Genomic DNA, 17,208 nt, shown 5'->3' with positions numbered 1-17,208 from the left:
GGAAAAAAGTTATGGCTCTTGGAAGAAGAGGAAAAAAAAGTACCGTAATTGAAAATTAGCCAGTTGGAAAGTGATAAAACATTGTAGCATTACATCAATGGCATTTTGAGAAAGTATATTGTTTGCAAAACGGTGTAAGGGTCCCGTCACACATGACCACTGAGGAAGGATTCTCCGGTCGTGATGGTTAGTATCCCCAACTTAACCTAATAAATAATACACCGACTGCATGCGACTTGGTTAAACAAATTGGCCACAGCAGCCTTTATTACCTATTATTAACATTCTAACACAAGGGGGCGCCGTCCAACGGGCGACCCCAAACCAATAATAGGTAACACATAAATAATAACTGTACATGTAACCCCATGTAGGCCCGGTCCAGAAACCACTTCCTCCACCAATATCCCTGGCCGCAACACTCCGACCCAGAGATGAGGTATTAATCACCCCGTGGATTAATACCCCCCAAACTTTGCAGAACCCCGTGCCTGCAATTTACCGGAACCCGGAGACACCATACCAAGACAGTGCCTCTCAGTCCAGCCACCAATCCCTTACAACCGCCTCTGGACCAGACCTACCCCCGCTGCTGCGACAGAACATACGACTCTTTCTAACCTGTATTCCTTTTTTTTTTTTTTTTTTTCTTTTTTAAAAACTGCATCATTCCATTTTCTCATTTTGTTTTCTTTGTTTTTTTTTTTTTTTTTTTTTTATTAAAAACAAACCAAAACATAGCCAAACGAACTCGCAAAACACAAGGGCGGGTGGGCGGGAATCCTTTGCTGTCCGGAGTCACAAGGAAGGTAAGACCCCTCCCCTATAGTTTATATACTAGCCCCCTCCCCACCCTACAGTGACCCTATTCCACCAATCCCCTAAAAGGGCCCATAATGCCCTTTAATTCACTTTATTAACCCCTCACTCCCTCCCTTCCCTCTGGTCATGTCGCCCCTCCCCCCTATGGGGTCCATGGCTTTCTTGACCACTGAGGAAGGATTCTCCGGTCGTGATGGTTAGTATCCCCAACTTAACCTAATAAATAATACACCGACTGCATGCGACTTGGTTAAACAAATTGGCCACAGCAGCCTTTATTACCTATTATTAACATTCTAACACAAGGGGGCGCCGTCCAACGGGCGACCCCAAACCAATAATAGGTAACACATAAATAATAACTGTACATGTAACCCCATGTAGGCCCGGTCCAGAAACCACTTCCTCCACCAATATCCCTGGCCGCAACACTCCGACCCAGAGATGAGGTATTAATCACCCCGTGGATTAATACCCCCCAAACTTTGCAGAACCCCGTGCCTGCAATTTACCGGAACCCGGAGACACCATACCAAGACAGTGCCTCTCAGTCCAGCCACCAATCCCTTACAACCGCCTCTGGACCAGACCTACCCCCGCCACAGGACAGGACACGTGACACCTTACGTGGCCTGGACCCGCCACACACCCAAGGCTTGCTCCACCATCACGCAAACCCGAGGCCCATAGATCAGAACCCAATCTCCTTAAGGTGAACCCCATCACCCCTCCGAAACTGCCACTTCGGCGACTCCAGATCCGCATGTCGCACTACAATACCGCTGTTTCTCCGCACGAAATGCGCAACCACCCTGTTCACTTGAGCCCGGGCGCGAGTAAGCTTCTCAACTGCCCGTGCCCCCCTCCACAACAATGTGGCCACAATATCCGACCATACCACCATCAAACCCGGATAACCGGTCCATAAATGCAATAGATCCATCATGATGTCCCGGATCAAATCACGTGATGCCTGCGCTCCCAAGTCATTTCCCCCCCCACGTGCAAAAAACCAACACGTTCGGAGGTCTATCCGCCCTGCAATAGCATTCAAACTCCGTCACGACCCTGCTCCATTCCATGCCCCGCACACCGAACCACTTGACCAACGCAAGCGATCTGTCCCCACCAAACTGCCGACCATTCAGGCGAGCGTCGGCCCGACGGGCCCCCCAGAACACGAAGGAGTGCCCCAGAATCCACATCAGGCAGATTCCTACAACCACAGAAACTTTAACAAACACACCCCACCAACACCAATTTGCAGCAAGGAACCCCGACAAAGCCACAACCAACTACTCAATAACGCCCTCACTGGGACAACAACTGTGGGCGTACATAACACCCGAAAACGATAAGACTCCGACCAACCGATTCGTCTCACCATGTCATCACCCACAACGCGAAGCCTCCGCAGCCGCCCCGATCCTGAAGGAATGAGGCCCGTAATCTCCCGGGCATTCCCCCGCACAGCGCAAACAACTCCTCAGTACGGCCGCAAACTGGTAACGAGACAACCAAGACCCATCCACGTGTCGTAACAGCGGGCCCAGAAGACCGCCTTCCTCACCATCTGCACCGGGCACAACGCATCCATCACAACCAACCTGCCTCGACCCATCTGGTCTGATTTTGGACCGCTTAAGCCGACACTCTACTCTCCGTCCCACCACTGCCACAACCTCGGACATCAGACCACCCCCCCTGAACCTGGAAGGGCTCACCAACGCCCCAAAAAAGGCTAACACAAAAGCCGTTTCAAAAGCACCCTCTCATAAACTGAGACACCAATTTCCCGCAAACCATCCACCAATCGCCGTAACAAAACCAAAGAAACGGGCCGCCTAGTGTCCCGCTCCTTCGCCCCTTTACGAAAACCCTTCAAGGCCTGCCGCACCCAAAATTCCGCGGCACGCCCCACTCACCCCTGACCTTCAACCAAAGGCCACAGCCGCCACCCTAAGTATCATTGCTGATGTTGACTCCCAGCCCTGAAATCCTCGCTCACCAGTGCCAGTAGCGCCAACAAGTAATTTGCTCGCCCGTCACCAAACATAACTCCCAGCATCTCCTGCCACTCACCGAATTCCTAATTAAACCCGCAATCAATGCCTCACCAGGCTCCACAAGTCCTCTGGACACCCTGCTCCGATCTCGTCTGCCCCCCGGCATGAACTCCCACAACCTGCGGACTGAAAATGAGATAAAGCGTCCGCCACCCCGGTATCACCCCCACCACATGTTTCGCAACTACATGAACGTTCCACAGTAAACACTTGAGCACTAAATGCCGCAGATAAGCCACTACCGGTCCGGACTCTGCTGACAAGCTGTTTATCGCATGCACCATCGCCCGATTATCGCAGTGATAGCACACTTTACGTCCTGAAAATTGCGACCCCCCCCACAATTCCAACGTCCCCACGATCGGAAATAACCAAAGCAAGGCCAGATTCCTTACCAGACCAACCTGCCGCCATTCCTCAGGCCACCTCCCAACGTACCAATGTCCCTGAAAAAAGGGGTGACGAAACCCGCCGACCCCGGCCGCGTCCCTGTACAGCTCGAGCACACCATTGGCACCACCGTCTTCAACCACAAGGCTCGGCCGCTAAAACATTGCAAGAAAAACATCCCAAACCAGAAAATCCTCCTTGATCTCCCGCGTGACCCGCACAAAGTGCGCCGGGGGGCCGTACGCCTGCCATAGCTGCCGCCAAAATCCTGGCGAACACCCGCCCCATTGGCATAAGCCTGCACGTTAAGTTCAACTTCCCGAGCAAAGACTGCACCACCTTCAGCCGCCCTTTCCGTGCTGCCAGCAGTGCTGCTACCACTCACCACAAGTCCACCATCTTCCCCTCCGGCAGCCTGCATTCCATAGCCAAAGAGGCAATCTCAATTCCCAAAAAAACTGCATAACCATCGCCGGCCCCTCCGATTTATCCTGTGCCAAAAGGAATCCCAAAGCTATCCGCCACTCTCTGTAAGGTGAACAACGAGCCAGCGCAAACCATGGATCCCGCCGGACCGACACCAAGAAAATCATCTAGATAGTGGATAATGGAGGACAAGCCATACACGGCCCGCACCACCCACTCAGCAAAGGAACTAAACGCCTCAAAATACAACAAGAAATTGAAACAGCCCATAGGCAAACAACGATCAACATAAACTCATCACCCCACCAGCAACCCAGAAGGTGCTGGCTCTCCGGATGCACCGGCAGCCAACGAAACGCCGATTCTACATCCACCTTTTCCATCAATGCACCGCGTCCCGCCGCCCGCACCAAGTCCAGCGCCTTGTCAAACAAGACGTAGTACACTGCCGACAATTCTGGCGCGATGCCATCATTCACTGACGACCCCCCCCGGAAATGAAAGATGATGGATGAGCCAAAATTTATCCGGCTCCGTCTCCGGCACCACCCCCAACCGGGACACCACCAGATTACTGCACGGCGGGCTCTCAAATGGACGCCCCATCCTGCCCAACTCAACCTCTGTCCCCAACTTCCCACCCACAACCATAGGGTGGTCCCTCGCCGACCGTAAAGTACGACAAAACCGGGGGCAATGCCTCCCCCGCTGACGGAATCTGAAAACCGTATAAAACCCAACCGCAAAATTGACGCCGCTGCCCCGTCCGGATACCTATGTAAAAATGGCGCCATTGCCCCTATGTTCACTGGCGTCCTCCCTTTTACCAAACCCGTCCCCCCGCAGCCGGAGCACTCATGCTTGAACCTGCATGCTGCCCCAAATTTGCACCGGCCGTCGTGAACTTGCCCACACACTCCCTTTTTCTGGGTACCCGAGGGCCCGGCTCCCTTTCCCCCCGGCGCCGCCATGAAAGGGCTGGCTCGGGGCCGCCATTAAACGCATCCATAAGGAAATGTCCTCATGGTCCCACCGCATGCCAGGCCGCAACGCCTTCCGCTGCCTAAACCGCTCATCATACCGCAGCCACGGCAAGCCCCCTGTCCGTGCGATACGCCTCCCCCATTACCTCCAGATAACCAAACAGAGCCGAGCAGTGCTCCGGCTCCTTTTCCCCTATTACACTTGCCAAAATTCCGAACGCCTGCAGCCAATTGGAAAAGGAACGAGGAAGGAGCCCATAACGGCGTTTTTCTTCCTCTTCCCTTTCCTTCTTGGAGTCGTTCGGCTTCACCTTGTCCAGATTAAAATTTTTTTTTTTTTTTTTTTTTTTTCCAGGGGTAGCAGGGAAAATATCTTCACATACTCCCCCTTCCCAAATCTTGTCCCTCACCTCCCTCTTGAGGTGGGCCCCTAACGGTCCTTCAAAGCACACGTAAACTTGGCCCTATCATCCAAACGCACCACCTCATCCCCATTTACCTTTTCTACCGCTGTTTACCCCGCGGGCTCCACTACTCCACCAACCGCACCCGTCCCTATCGGCGCCGCCTCGCTGCTGACCGACGCTGCGCCATCCACCACCGACCCGTCCATGCCGCTGCTGCCGCCGGCGCGCGCGCGCTAAACCCCGCACCAAGCCCAGCAACTGACTAAACAATGCTGACCCCCCCCCTCTGGCGCTGCCGTGCCCGCAGCCACCTCCCCAAAACTAGCAACCCGCGCCGCAAGCAATGCCGAATCCACGGCTAGCTCACCCGACCGTGGCGCAGAAATGGAAATTGGTACCGCGACGTCCTCCGCCATCCACTCGTCAGATTCGTCCCCCGACCTGAGGGCTCCCTCTTCTTCCTCGCTGTAGGCGTCCTCCACCATTCCAGCTCCAGAGGACGCAGCCGATGCGTCCCCTCCACCACGGCCGCCCTCCTGGGCCGCCGCGTGGGCACTGGTGGTCGACATCCGTCGCTTGCTGTGCGGCGACAGCCCCACGAGACCGTCCTGTCCCCCTGGGCCGCCGCTGACCGAGGCCTCTTCCTGGAGGAGCCGCTCCCCGGACTCAGGGGGCTCCCCACCGTCGTCCCTCGCCCTCCAGGGCCTCCGACCAGAACCTCCTGCTGGTCCTCCCCCGCCCGGGGGAGACCGCGGCCGCCGGGCGCAGTGCAGCTGCTATGAGGGACCTGGCAGTCACCGCCGGGCTCCCGCCGTCCCCCCTTACTCTCCCCAGCCTTGCAGGTATCCGGGTGGCGCCTGCCCACACCGGTCCCCCTGCTGGCTGCCTGCGCTCGGCTCCCTCACGGTCCTTGGAGGGTACTGCCAGCCTCATTTCTCTGCCGGGCACGCTCCTGTGTGGTAGCTGCCGCCGGGACGTGCCCCACCGCCGGGGGCCTGGCGTCCAGAGCGGGCCCCAGGCTGGACACGCCCCCTCCCCGGGCCTCCGTCCCGCGCCGGGCACGCCCCCGATCCCGGGCTGCCGCCGGCCTGGAAAATTGAGCCCGAGGCCTGGGACCGGAAGTAGGCCCCAGGCCGGGCCCACCCCCATCCAGGCCACCGCTGGCCTCACATCATCGCCGGGCTCGCTCCCGGCCGGGAGACGCCGCAGGGGTTCGGACTCCAGCCCGAGGCCGGAGACCGGAAGAAGGCCCCCGGACTGGCCACGCCCCCTTCTCGGCCACCGCGGCCTCGCCGGAGATTCCTCCCGGCGGCCGGGGCAGACGCAGGGAGCTGCCGCTCCCGCCCCGCCGCGGAGGGTCCCGAGGGGGGCTCTCGCTGTGCCTCCTTGCCCCCCTTGCGCCTGGGGAATATCGGATGGGGGGGGGGGGGGCCTGGAACGCCGCCCGCATCTATGGTGGGGGTGCAAGGGGCAGGTGCCGACGGGGAAGCCCAGGCAGCCCTGACGTGGGACTGCACTGCCTGGGCCCCGTGCACCGCCATCGCCGCTCTGAGGAGCCTATCGAGCTCCTGGAGGTCCCTGGGTCTGAATCCTTTGCTGTCCGGAGTCACAAGGAAGGTAAGACCCCTCCCCTATAGTTTATATACTAGCCCCCTCCCCACCCTACAGTGACCCTATTCCACCAATCCCCTAAAAGGGCCCATAATGCCCTTTAATTCACTTTATTAACCCCTCACTCCCTCCCTTCCCTCTGGTCATGTCGCCCCTCCCCCCTATGGGGTCCATGGCTTTCTTAGCGACGCAGCAATGATCCCACCAGCGATCCAACCTGGCAGGGATCGTTGGTGCGTTGCTACATGGTCGCTGGTGAGCTGTCAATCAGGTAGATCTCACCAGCGACCAGTGACCAGCCACCAGTGACTCGTGTAACGATGCTGCGCTTGGTAACCAGAGTAAATATCGGGTAACTAAGCAAAGCACTTTGATTGGTTACCCGATATTTACCCTGGTTACCACCGTACACCGCTTACAGGCTGGCAGCACTGGCTCCCTGTATAAGTAGCTAGGGTACACATCGGGTTACTAAGCAAAGCGCTTTGCTTAGTTACCCGATATTTACCCCGCCTACATGTGCAGCGAGCCAGCGCTGGCAGCCTGTAAGCGGCGTATGCTAGTAAACAGGGTAAATATCGGGTAACCAAGCAAAGCGCTTTGCTTAGTTACCCGATATTTACCCTGGTTACCAGCGTACGCTGCTTACACAGAGTCGGTGCTCGTTGTTCTCCTGCTGTCAAACACACCGATGCGTGCTGCACAGCGGGAGACCAACGAAAAAAAAAAGATCCTGATTGTTTTGTAACGATCAGCGACCTCGCAGCAGGGGCCCGTTCGCTGCTACGTGTCACACACAGCGACATCGCTGGCGAGGTTGCTGATATGTCACAAAACCTGTGACGTTTCAGCGATTTCACTAGCGAAATCGGTATGTGTGACGGGGGCTTTAGGCTCCATGGTCATGACTACCTGCCGATCAGAACATTTGTCTATTCCTCCCTACTTTCTATGGAGGAGATGGAAGAAAAAGGTTAATCCGCGCTGCCAGAAGAAGATCACTGAAGACTGATGAGGATTAAAACATTTGATTTTATTGTTCTACGCGTTTCGGAGCTGTATAACCCCCACAATCAATAATGTACATTATTATGTATGTATATTATTGATTTTGGTCCTGAAGAAGGGGTTATACAGCTCCAAAACACGTAGAACAATAAAATGAGATGGGGAATACAATATCGATCTTCAGTGATCTTCTGGCAGCGCAGATTAACCCTTGTCTTCCATCTTTTTCATCCCTATATTCCTGGGTTCTGCAGAAGCCATCCTTATCACATGATCTTAGTGGTTGTGTGTCTATAACACAACTGCACCAGGTTAGTGCACCTTTTCAAACTCTGTTTGGTACCACCGGATTAAACATCATTTGCGCCCCATGTCATTTCAATTTTTCCTCCCTACTTTCTATGGAATGTATAACTAGCTGTTTTCAATTTATATCCACATGATGAGGGGCAATTTAGCCTTTATGATTGCCATATCGGACTCTTGACTTTTGAACACCGCTTATGTACAAAAAACGCTTCTATCCCCATGAATTGATCCAGTGTATGTAGTAGTGCCGAGCTTATATTTTATTGGATCAATTTTTCTTTTTTAGTTATTTTTTTTCTTATTTTTTTTATTTTACTTTTCTACTTTTTATTTAAGCCCCAATAGGGAATTTGATCAGGCAGTTCTTTGCTTGCGCATTTAATACACTCACAATATAGAAAAATTGGATGGTCAGTGTAAGGGCTCACTCACATGAGCATATACATTGGACGAGTGACATCCAATTTCTTCCCAGACAGCCCTTGACCAATGATATGTAATGAGGCAGTGTTGATCAGCGTTTTTTTTTCTCATAGCAATTCGGCATGAAAAAAAATGGCAGCAAAGGATTCTGACACGATGTTTTTCTAGCCTCATCTGAGAGCAGCTTAATGTAGGAAAAGAGACTTTGATTCCAACAATGTATCACTTAGTTTACTGGGTGAAGCTGTTCTGACAAAATCAGAGTTCATAGATGTAGAAGAGCTCAGAAAGCTAACCACGCCCACAGCACAGCTCTCTGTGTACATTGTATATTGACAGTGAGCTACTTATCAGAGGACGGGGAGTGGTCCAACTGCTCATGAGCCCAGTAGTCCAGGCAGTGATAATTACTTGGTGATAAAACCTTCTTTGTAAGGACACAGCCTAATAAGTGATACATTGCTAAAGTCAGTGTTTTAACCCCTACAGCATGCTGTCCTCAGATTACATAGCAAAATTCTGCTGACAAAATTATTTTAATGCTATAGTTTTCAGTTCTTTATTACCTTGACCATTGAATGGTTGCTCTGTAGGATGTTCAGAAATTGTCCTGACCTTGCAGAGAATTTTATTTTAGTTGCCCACATGTCAAATGCAGATGCAGGGACAGCTGAAGAACATATAGAGTTCTAAAGTGTATGGTTGCTAAATGTTTACCACAATGTCTCAGTTTTCTCAACACTTGTGAGTGTGGTTTGGATAGGGTAAGGCAAACAAGTGTCTGGGTTTCACAGTCCTTGTCGCAATGTCCAAAATGAGTGCAGATCTCCATACCCAAATGAACAGCCTCATAGAAATATATGAGTCTTTTAGTTTCGGTCAGGAGACACATGGCTTCTGCACGTGGAATTCCATAGATGATCCATGAATCATCTGAATTCAGTCAATTGAAGTCAATTTTTCATTTTTAGTCTTTGATTGGAGCTAATATGTTAACATTTAGCTTTAATTCACAAATTTACAACTATTGATTTTGCTCAAGGCTACCTTTATATCCACTTTTTTGTGGTTTTTTTTGGTGTATGTAAAAAATAAAAACAGCACAAATTTCATGCATTTTTTTTATCACGGGTAAAAATGGCTAAATAAAAATGCCATTACTTGAGCATGCAACTTTTTAAGAGAAAAAAATGACAAACAAAAAAAACACAACAGAAAAAATACAATGCTGAATATATTACAGCTTAAAGAAGCACTCCCATTAATTTTATTTTTTATTAAATGTATGTATGTGTATAAAGTGTAGAGTGAGTGTGTAAATATACTCACTTTCCGACACCTTCTCTGGGATCCAGCACCGTTCTGCTCCTCTTCTCAGTGACATAACCGGGTCACACTGTGCTCTCTGCCACCTGGAAGTGACTTTTACAATGTAAGTCTATGGAGCATCAGAGCAAGGCTCTATAGACTTACATTGTAAAATAGACTTCTCGCTCACTCATAGAGCATAGAGTGAGCCAGAGAGTCTGAATTGCCGTCACTTGACTCAGAAGAGGAGCGGAATGGTGATGAATCCCGGAGTAGTGGGTGCTATATTAACACGCTAAGGCTATGTGCCCACGCTGCGGAAAATGCGCGGATTTTGCCGCGGATTTCTCGCGGACAAGCCTCAGATTTTCCAGAAATCTGCAGCACAGCTACTTCCCTGCCATTTCTATGGCATTTGGGAAATGCTGTGCCCACGCTGCGAATTTTTCCGCAGCGGAAATCGTGCGGATTTTCGTGCAGAAAAATCTGCAGCATGTCAATTATTGGGTTATGTGCCCACGCTGCAGAAAATGCGCGGATTTTGCCGCGGATTTCTCGCGGAAAAGAAGCGGATTTTCCAGAAATCTGCAGCACAGCTACTCCCCAGCCATTTCTATGGCATTTGGGACATGCTGTGCCCACGCTGCGGATTTTTCTGCAGCGGAAATCGTGCGGATTTTCGTCCGTAAAAATCTGCAGCATGTCAATTATTGTTGCGGATTTTTGTGCAGATTTTGCCTATTCAATTGAATTAAAAAAAATCGCAAACTCCGCAACTAAATCCGCTTCAAATCCGCATCAAATCCACGTCAAATCCGCACAAAATCCGCACCTATGAAAAGGTGCGGATTCCGGGGGAAAGCTGCGGATTTTGATGCAGAAAAATCCGCAGATACAGAGTCCCGTGGGCACATAGCCTAATTGCGGATTTTCGTGCGGATTTTGCCTATTCAATTGAATTAAAAAAAATCGTAAAATCCGCAACAATATCCGCGTCAAATCTGCATCAAATCCACGTCAAATCCGCACAAAATCCGCACCTATGAAAAGGTACGGATTCCGGGGGAAAGCTGCGGATTTTGATGCAGAAAATCCGCAGATACAGAGTCCCGTGGGCACATAGCCTAATTGCGGATTTTTGTGCGGATTTTGCCTATTCAATAGAATTAAAAAAAGTCGTAAAATCCAAAACAATATCCGCGTCAAATCCGCATCAAATCCTCGTCAAATCCGCACAAAATCCGCACCTATGAAAAGGTGCGGATTCCGGGGGAAAGCTGCGGATTTTGATGCAGAAAAATCCGCAGATACAGAGTCCAGTGGGCACATAGCCTAACACTACACACTACACTACAGATACACACATGCACATATTTAGTAAAAAAAAAAAAAACACTTAATGGAAGTCTTTTTTTAAAAATGAACATGAGAAATATTAAACCTTGTTTTACCCACCTGGTTGGGGGTTTGCTGGAGCATACCCCTTATCCGAGTCATACATGGTAGTTATTTTTCACCTGCATAAGAAAGAAAAAGGATGTGAAAAATCAGCAGTTTGTGCCTACACATATCATTCCCATCTTGTAAAATGATCAATGATTTGCTGACAATCAAATCTATTTCTCCATCTTTTCTACTACCCCTGCTGGTCTAGAGGTGATCTTGTTTATGCCACACCTGTTTCTCGGCACTTCTCCTACCTACAGCTTCTCAGTCTCATTTCAGCAGCAATTTAGAGGGCAAACTTGAGGGACTGTAATATAACATATATGTGTATTTTCGATTCTGGAACCCCACCGAAATTCAGCAGCCAAATACAGTATACAGTAAGGCTATGTTCACATGTAGCGTTTTTGCAAAGACTTTTTGGCTGAGTTTTTTTTATGCAAATTAAAGGTTGGTTTTTACAGTACAAGCAAAAGTTTTTAGATCTCAAAAATCTCATGCACAATTTGTTTTTTCCCTGATTGAATTTGAGAGCTGCAGCGTTTCTGAAGCATGTCAATTCTTTTAGCAATTTTTTGGCATAATTTCACTAATAGGAAGCAATATGAGAATGAAAAACACTGAAAAAAAATCAATAAATGTTTTTTGCATGTTTTAAGCATTTTTGGTGATTAAAACTAACTTTATTAAACATGTACTGTAGACAAAGCACCCAAATATGCTTCAAAAATGACTCAAAATGCAGCAAAAATGATATGAAAAACCATAAAAGGTGAGTTTTGAACGCAGTATTTTTACAGCCTAAGGCCCCTTTCACACGTCAGTGATTTTGGAACGTTTGTGCTTTTTTTTAAACGTACCAGAATCACTGACATATGCAGACCCATTATAATGAATGGGTCTGCTCACACGTCAGTGATTTTTCACTGCACGTGTCTCCGTGCGGCGTACCCGCGTGTGCGTGATTGCTGCACGGAGACATGTCCATTTTTTTCTGGCATCACTGATGTTCCACGGACCACGCAGTGGTGTGATCCGTGAGACACGTGCCAGAAAAAAACGTGCATTTAAAATAATAAACATTTTTACTCACCCGGCTTCAGCCGCACTCTCTGCAGCCCGTGCAGCTTGCTGCTTCTAAGCCGGCTGATTACTGTTGCGCATATTAATGATGCACGACACAGCCGACCCGGAAGCAGCTGCTGCAGGGGTCAGCGCCGGCCGGATGCTGCACCGCGGGAGCGATCAGCACCAAGGACAGCGGGAGCGCGCACAGGTCCCTGCGTGTGCCGTGAATCACGGCACACGTGGGTTGTCTAAGTGCAATCCGGGCTCCGTTCTCCGTCGCCCGTGATTGCACTTAGTAATCAACTCACCTGTGCCTGCTCCTGCTCTCCATGGTGCTGATAGCTCCCGCGGTGCAGCATCCGGCCGGCGCTGACCCCCACAGCAGCTGCTTCCGGGTCGGCTGTGTCGCGCATCATGAATATGCGCGACAATAATGAGCTGGCTCAGAAGCAGCAAGCTGCACGGGCTGCAGAGGACATCGCTGGACGCCGGGTGAGTAAAAATGACGTGTGAAAGGGGCCTAAAGACCAGGTTTTGGATGCAGAGCAAAAATGTAAAAAAAAAAAAACGTTGCATGTGAACATAGCCTAAAAGTACTGAATGGGGTTTGTCACACCCCCTGCAGTATTTCTAATCAGTAGCATGTGGTCTCCTTTGCAAAAAAATGCAAATGGTCTTCAGGTTGGTTTTCATCCTTTGCAACATGAGCGAAATCAGCAGATAAATTCCACACATAACCTGAGAACATAGGCAGCATGAAACACATGAGGATTTTATTGCAGGTTTGGACGATTTTTTTAGACTGGTTTCACAATGCCTTTGTCATGATCGTCTCCCTGCATGTTGAGACCAGTGACAGCCTTAGGACTGGAAACTCTCATCTGGCTCTATTTATTTAAATGGGTTTTATTTCACTTGGCACTAAGTGGTTAAGTGCCAGTTTTGTAATTGTAGCTTTTCTAAAGCAGTTCCTTGCTGAGTGATCAGCTGCTTTTACTAAGTAAAGTAAGCCTTTTAGGTTTAAATAGTGGTGTATCCCAGCATTCCTTTCTGAAGATACAAATTCATATGTGACGTGGCCGCCTTTGAGGAAGGTTCTGCAAGTCAAGTTCCTGTGCTTAGGCAATAACCCTTTGGTTGTTTATTTTCCCCCTGTTTGTCTTTACCCCCCTGGTGTGTTGTTCATGCAGTGGTGAGGTCTAGTGAATCCCACCTTCCCCTCACTAGTCAGGATTACTATAGCATCTTCCAAGGGTCACAGGTTCCTATTCGGCGACAGTTCCGGAGACTGTATAAGGACTGGTGAGGAGAGAAGGGACAGTTGCAGACCTACCCCTCTCACTAGTTCCAGGGCCTCCCGTTATTTTTGTGTCCTCGGTGTCCCCCTTTTCGTGTGTATTTTGTTGTGCACCAGACACACGTAGGTCTGAACGCACCACGCCACACTTGCTACACCCAGCGAGCGTGACAGCCTTTTTGTTCTATGTTTGCACATATCCTCAGAGGATATCAAACGTGGCAACAAAAATAGTCACAACAAGCACAGCAATAACCTCATGTAATTATATGCAGTTTTATTTTAGTATAATTATTTCTATTGACAGCAAAATTAAACTAATTTTGTGAGGATATTTGAAGTCCATTATACAGTATCAGAAAACTCTTGAAAGAAGTTGTGGAACCTTACGTATAATCACTAAACTATATATGAAAGGTAAGAATGGTAACAGCATAGATCTGAAGAATACCAAGGTGATGTTTACAGACTGCAACTACACCCAAAATCGCTGTGTGCCAAAATGGGTGGGAAAGAACAACGGAGCCTTGGCTACTGGAGCTGGCACTAGAGCAGAGAATGGGCCTTTGTGTTGGGTAAAAAAAAATGGACTGTATTGACACAAGGGAAATGTGATGTTATAGAACACTAGCTTAAAACAGAGCACACAAACCCATACAATTCAATCAAGCTATTCACACATCCAAATTTGTGCATTTTTCCAGCGTATTCTGGAGAAGGGCTTAAATGTTTTGAATTTGTCATTTTAAATTTTGACAAACAACCAAACACTTGGGATTGCATTGTTTCCTAGTTCTATAAAATATAGTTAAAATACACTTTGTATTACAATATTTTTACTATAATGACCAGGTATGTCATTAAAGCATCACTACAGCGTTGTTTGTTTATTGCATTACTATAGTGGCTCTTCAAATCTAAGTCCCCCTGATACCTGTCTTTTTTTGTCCTGTTGTCCTGTTGGCTTCTCTTTTTCCAGTAGTGCTCCTGTTAGTCTTCTGTGACTTCATATCTGCCGGCAGCTCCTGTTTTTCATCTCACAACTCAATACAAGTCTATGAGAGCCTCATTCTGGCTCTCATAGAGAAGCATTTGGAGCTTGTGATGTAACTTTTGACTTCTGGCCAATCAGAAGTTACGGTCACAAGGTGGCACCGTGGGACCGCAGCAAAAAGGTAAAATTGCCGGAAGGTGGTTAAATGACAGGGGGCTTACATATAAAGCGCCACTCCAGTGCTGTTTAAATATAAACTAAATGCTGGAGTGGTGCATTAAATATGATCTTATAGCATCACATTTCTCTGTTTGCTTTGCATATACCAATACAGTTGTACATTAATTTCAAGATGAAAAATATACATAAACCATTACACTCAATTTTGTGTTTTTCAGCTTAAAAAATAGAATTTGACCAGGATGCAAACAAATACCATTAGGAGCTTTAGAACAGAATTTAGTACCCAGTAGCCAGGCAACAATACACAAGTAAAGAAAACAAAGACATGACCAAATTTCCCGGAATTCGAATTTGGCAGATAAATCGAATTTTGCAAGGAAAATTCAATTATAGTCAATCGATGTGAATCAAATGTTTCTTATTGTGCTCTGAGGTCTCTGAAGATCCCACAGCATATCAGACATAGGGCAGAAAAAAACCCCAAAAAGTCATATCGCCACATACCCCTTCCACCACTGCAACTCCATGTTCTCTCGCATCTTTTTCCACTATATTGACTCAGCGCTAAGGTTGCCGAGTAGGTCTAAAGCCTCCCATACACATTTGATGGCTGCCGACTGATTGATGCTTGAGCAGGTCATTTGGCCGACTGCCATCTCAGATGACTCTACCATACACAGTAATGCTCGCTGAGTCAAGCACTCTTGTCCTCTCTATGAAAAAGCCGTCAACAGACGTGTGGTTAAGAGGTCTCCCAACCATCAGTCAGCCAGCGCCACCATACTCATTATTAGCCAAATCTGTCAAAATTGTCTGTTTTGACTACGGGGGAACACTATTCTCCTTAAGGAGACTTTGCAAGCCAGTCTGGCTGCCAGTAAGGGGACTTATAGCTGCCACGCCCCTCTAGGAAATATTCAAATTGTCTCTCCAGTAAAGGAGACAAACTCTAGCACAGCGCCACCTATTGGAAGTAGCGATCCTGAAAGTCACAAGTGGATTTTTAACAATCCTTTGCAATATGACTCAGGATATATATGCCAGATCAGAATCCCAATTTGCAGACACGGTGTTTCGGGTTGCTTGCCCCTCGTCAGTGCAAAGTATGGGGTGTCTGATCTGGCTCATGAGAAAGCTATGTGGGGACCACGGGGGAACACTATTCTCCTTAAGGAGACTGAAATTAGTCTAATGTATATAGGAGCCTTAAGACATCATAATAGCATGACACATGCTTAGACAACACAACATGATGTGATGACACGTATCTCCTAAGCAGCTGACTAGGTCTTGGGTGATGCTCACCATGAGACACGATGTGATAGATGATGTCAACCCAGCCAGAAGCCAGGCGACAAGAGACATTTGCAGAAGCAAATACAAGAGTAGGCACAGAGTATCGAAAAACTGGGCTGCCCTAAAAGTTTTCTTCATCTGTTGTCTACAACATTCATAAAGCTTTAAATGTGAAGTAACAACAGTTAAATCTCACACAAGGTGCAGGATCAATACAGGCAAACACTTCAAAGGGTTAAAAACTTGCTAGTCACAGCTCTCTCCGGCAGTCCCACACCAAGATGCTCCCCAGCAATTCAGTACAGTTACACCAAACTCCTGGCTCATGAGACGGAGAATAGGTGGAGTCACTTGTCACTAATCTATCCAGGACTTACATGACTGAATAAGTGACACCATCTACTTACTGCACTTCTTATGTGCTCACAAGGTGTGAAGCAAAGTGACAAGATGATAGCTACATAGCAATGAATCACCTATCTACACAAATACAAGGCTTTTGTATTATTCATGCATTGTATACACAGTCCTCAACATTGAAGTTACAACACAAGAAGGAAAAGTCATGGAGTTATGGAATTCACCAGATCGACAGATAGCTTGATGATATTCAAATGATGAAAAACTGGAAATAACATTTTCAAAACATCTCAATTTATTAAGGGTAGAGTATATGGCCAACATGCAGAAATCCCCTCACTTATACGGCTAGACTGCCATCAATGAGGATATTAATGGTTGTCTGAGGAACGTTCTGCCACACTGAATGTATTTGGGCAAAGAAATCATCAAGATCCTCTGCTGGCAGCTTTCTGTGCAATTGCCAAACAATGACATCACGAATGTAATTGATTAGAGACAAGTACAGTGACACCACAGGTCATAATAGCATGTTTAGGCCATGCACACTGCTAACAGTGACCTGGTGTTGTCATATTGAAAAGGGACTCATGGGACACTTTCCATAAATGGCCATACCACTGATTCCACCACCAAATATGCAATGCTAAGCAGTTAGTGTACCTGGAATGAAGAGTTCCTGCTACCTTGCATTATGCCACTCCACACTATAATCTTATAGTGTGATGCTTATGCATGAAGGTCTCTTCGTGGAGTTAATCACATGGAATCCAGACAAATATTTGACTAATGCATCCAAGACAAAAGTAGG

The 17,208-nt window shown here is 48.2% G+C and overlaps 1 protein-coding gene across 2 annotated transcripts in view; it reads right to left on the bottom strand.

Moving 5' to 3' along the window:
• The window catches only part of LOC142246079 (LITAF domain-containing protein-like), a 74,717-nt gene that overhangs the window by 10,627 nt on the left and 46,882 nt on the right, over nt 1-17,208 (bottom strand). For both annotated transcript variants that reach the window (XM_075319099.1, XM_075319100.1), the window contains exon 2: nt 11,209-11,270. In XM_075319099.1, coding sequence (XP_075175214.1) covers nt 11,209-11,254 — 46 coding nt within the window. In that variant the 5' untranslated portion in view covers nt 11,255-11,270. The remainder of the gene's footprint in view (nt 1-11,208; nt 11,271-17,208) is intronic.

This window comes from Anomaloglossus baeobatrachus, chromosome 7, assembly GCF_048569485.1.
Source record: "Anomaloglossus baeobatrachus isolate aAnoBae1 chromosome 7, aAnoBae1.hap1, whole genome shotgun sequence".
In the NCBI taxonomy this organism is placed as follows: domain Eukaryota; kingdom Metazoa; phylum Chordata; class Amphibia; order Anura; family Aromobatidae; genus Anomaloglossus; species Anomaloglossus baeobatrachus.
The sequence above is the reverse complement of the archived record's forward strand: the minus strand, read 5'-3'. Positions and strand labels throughout refer to the sequence as shown.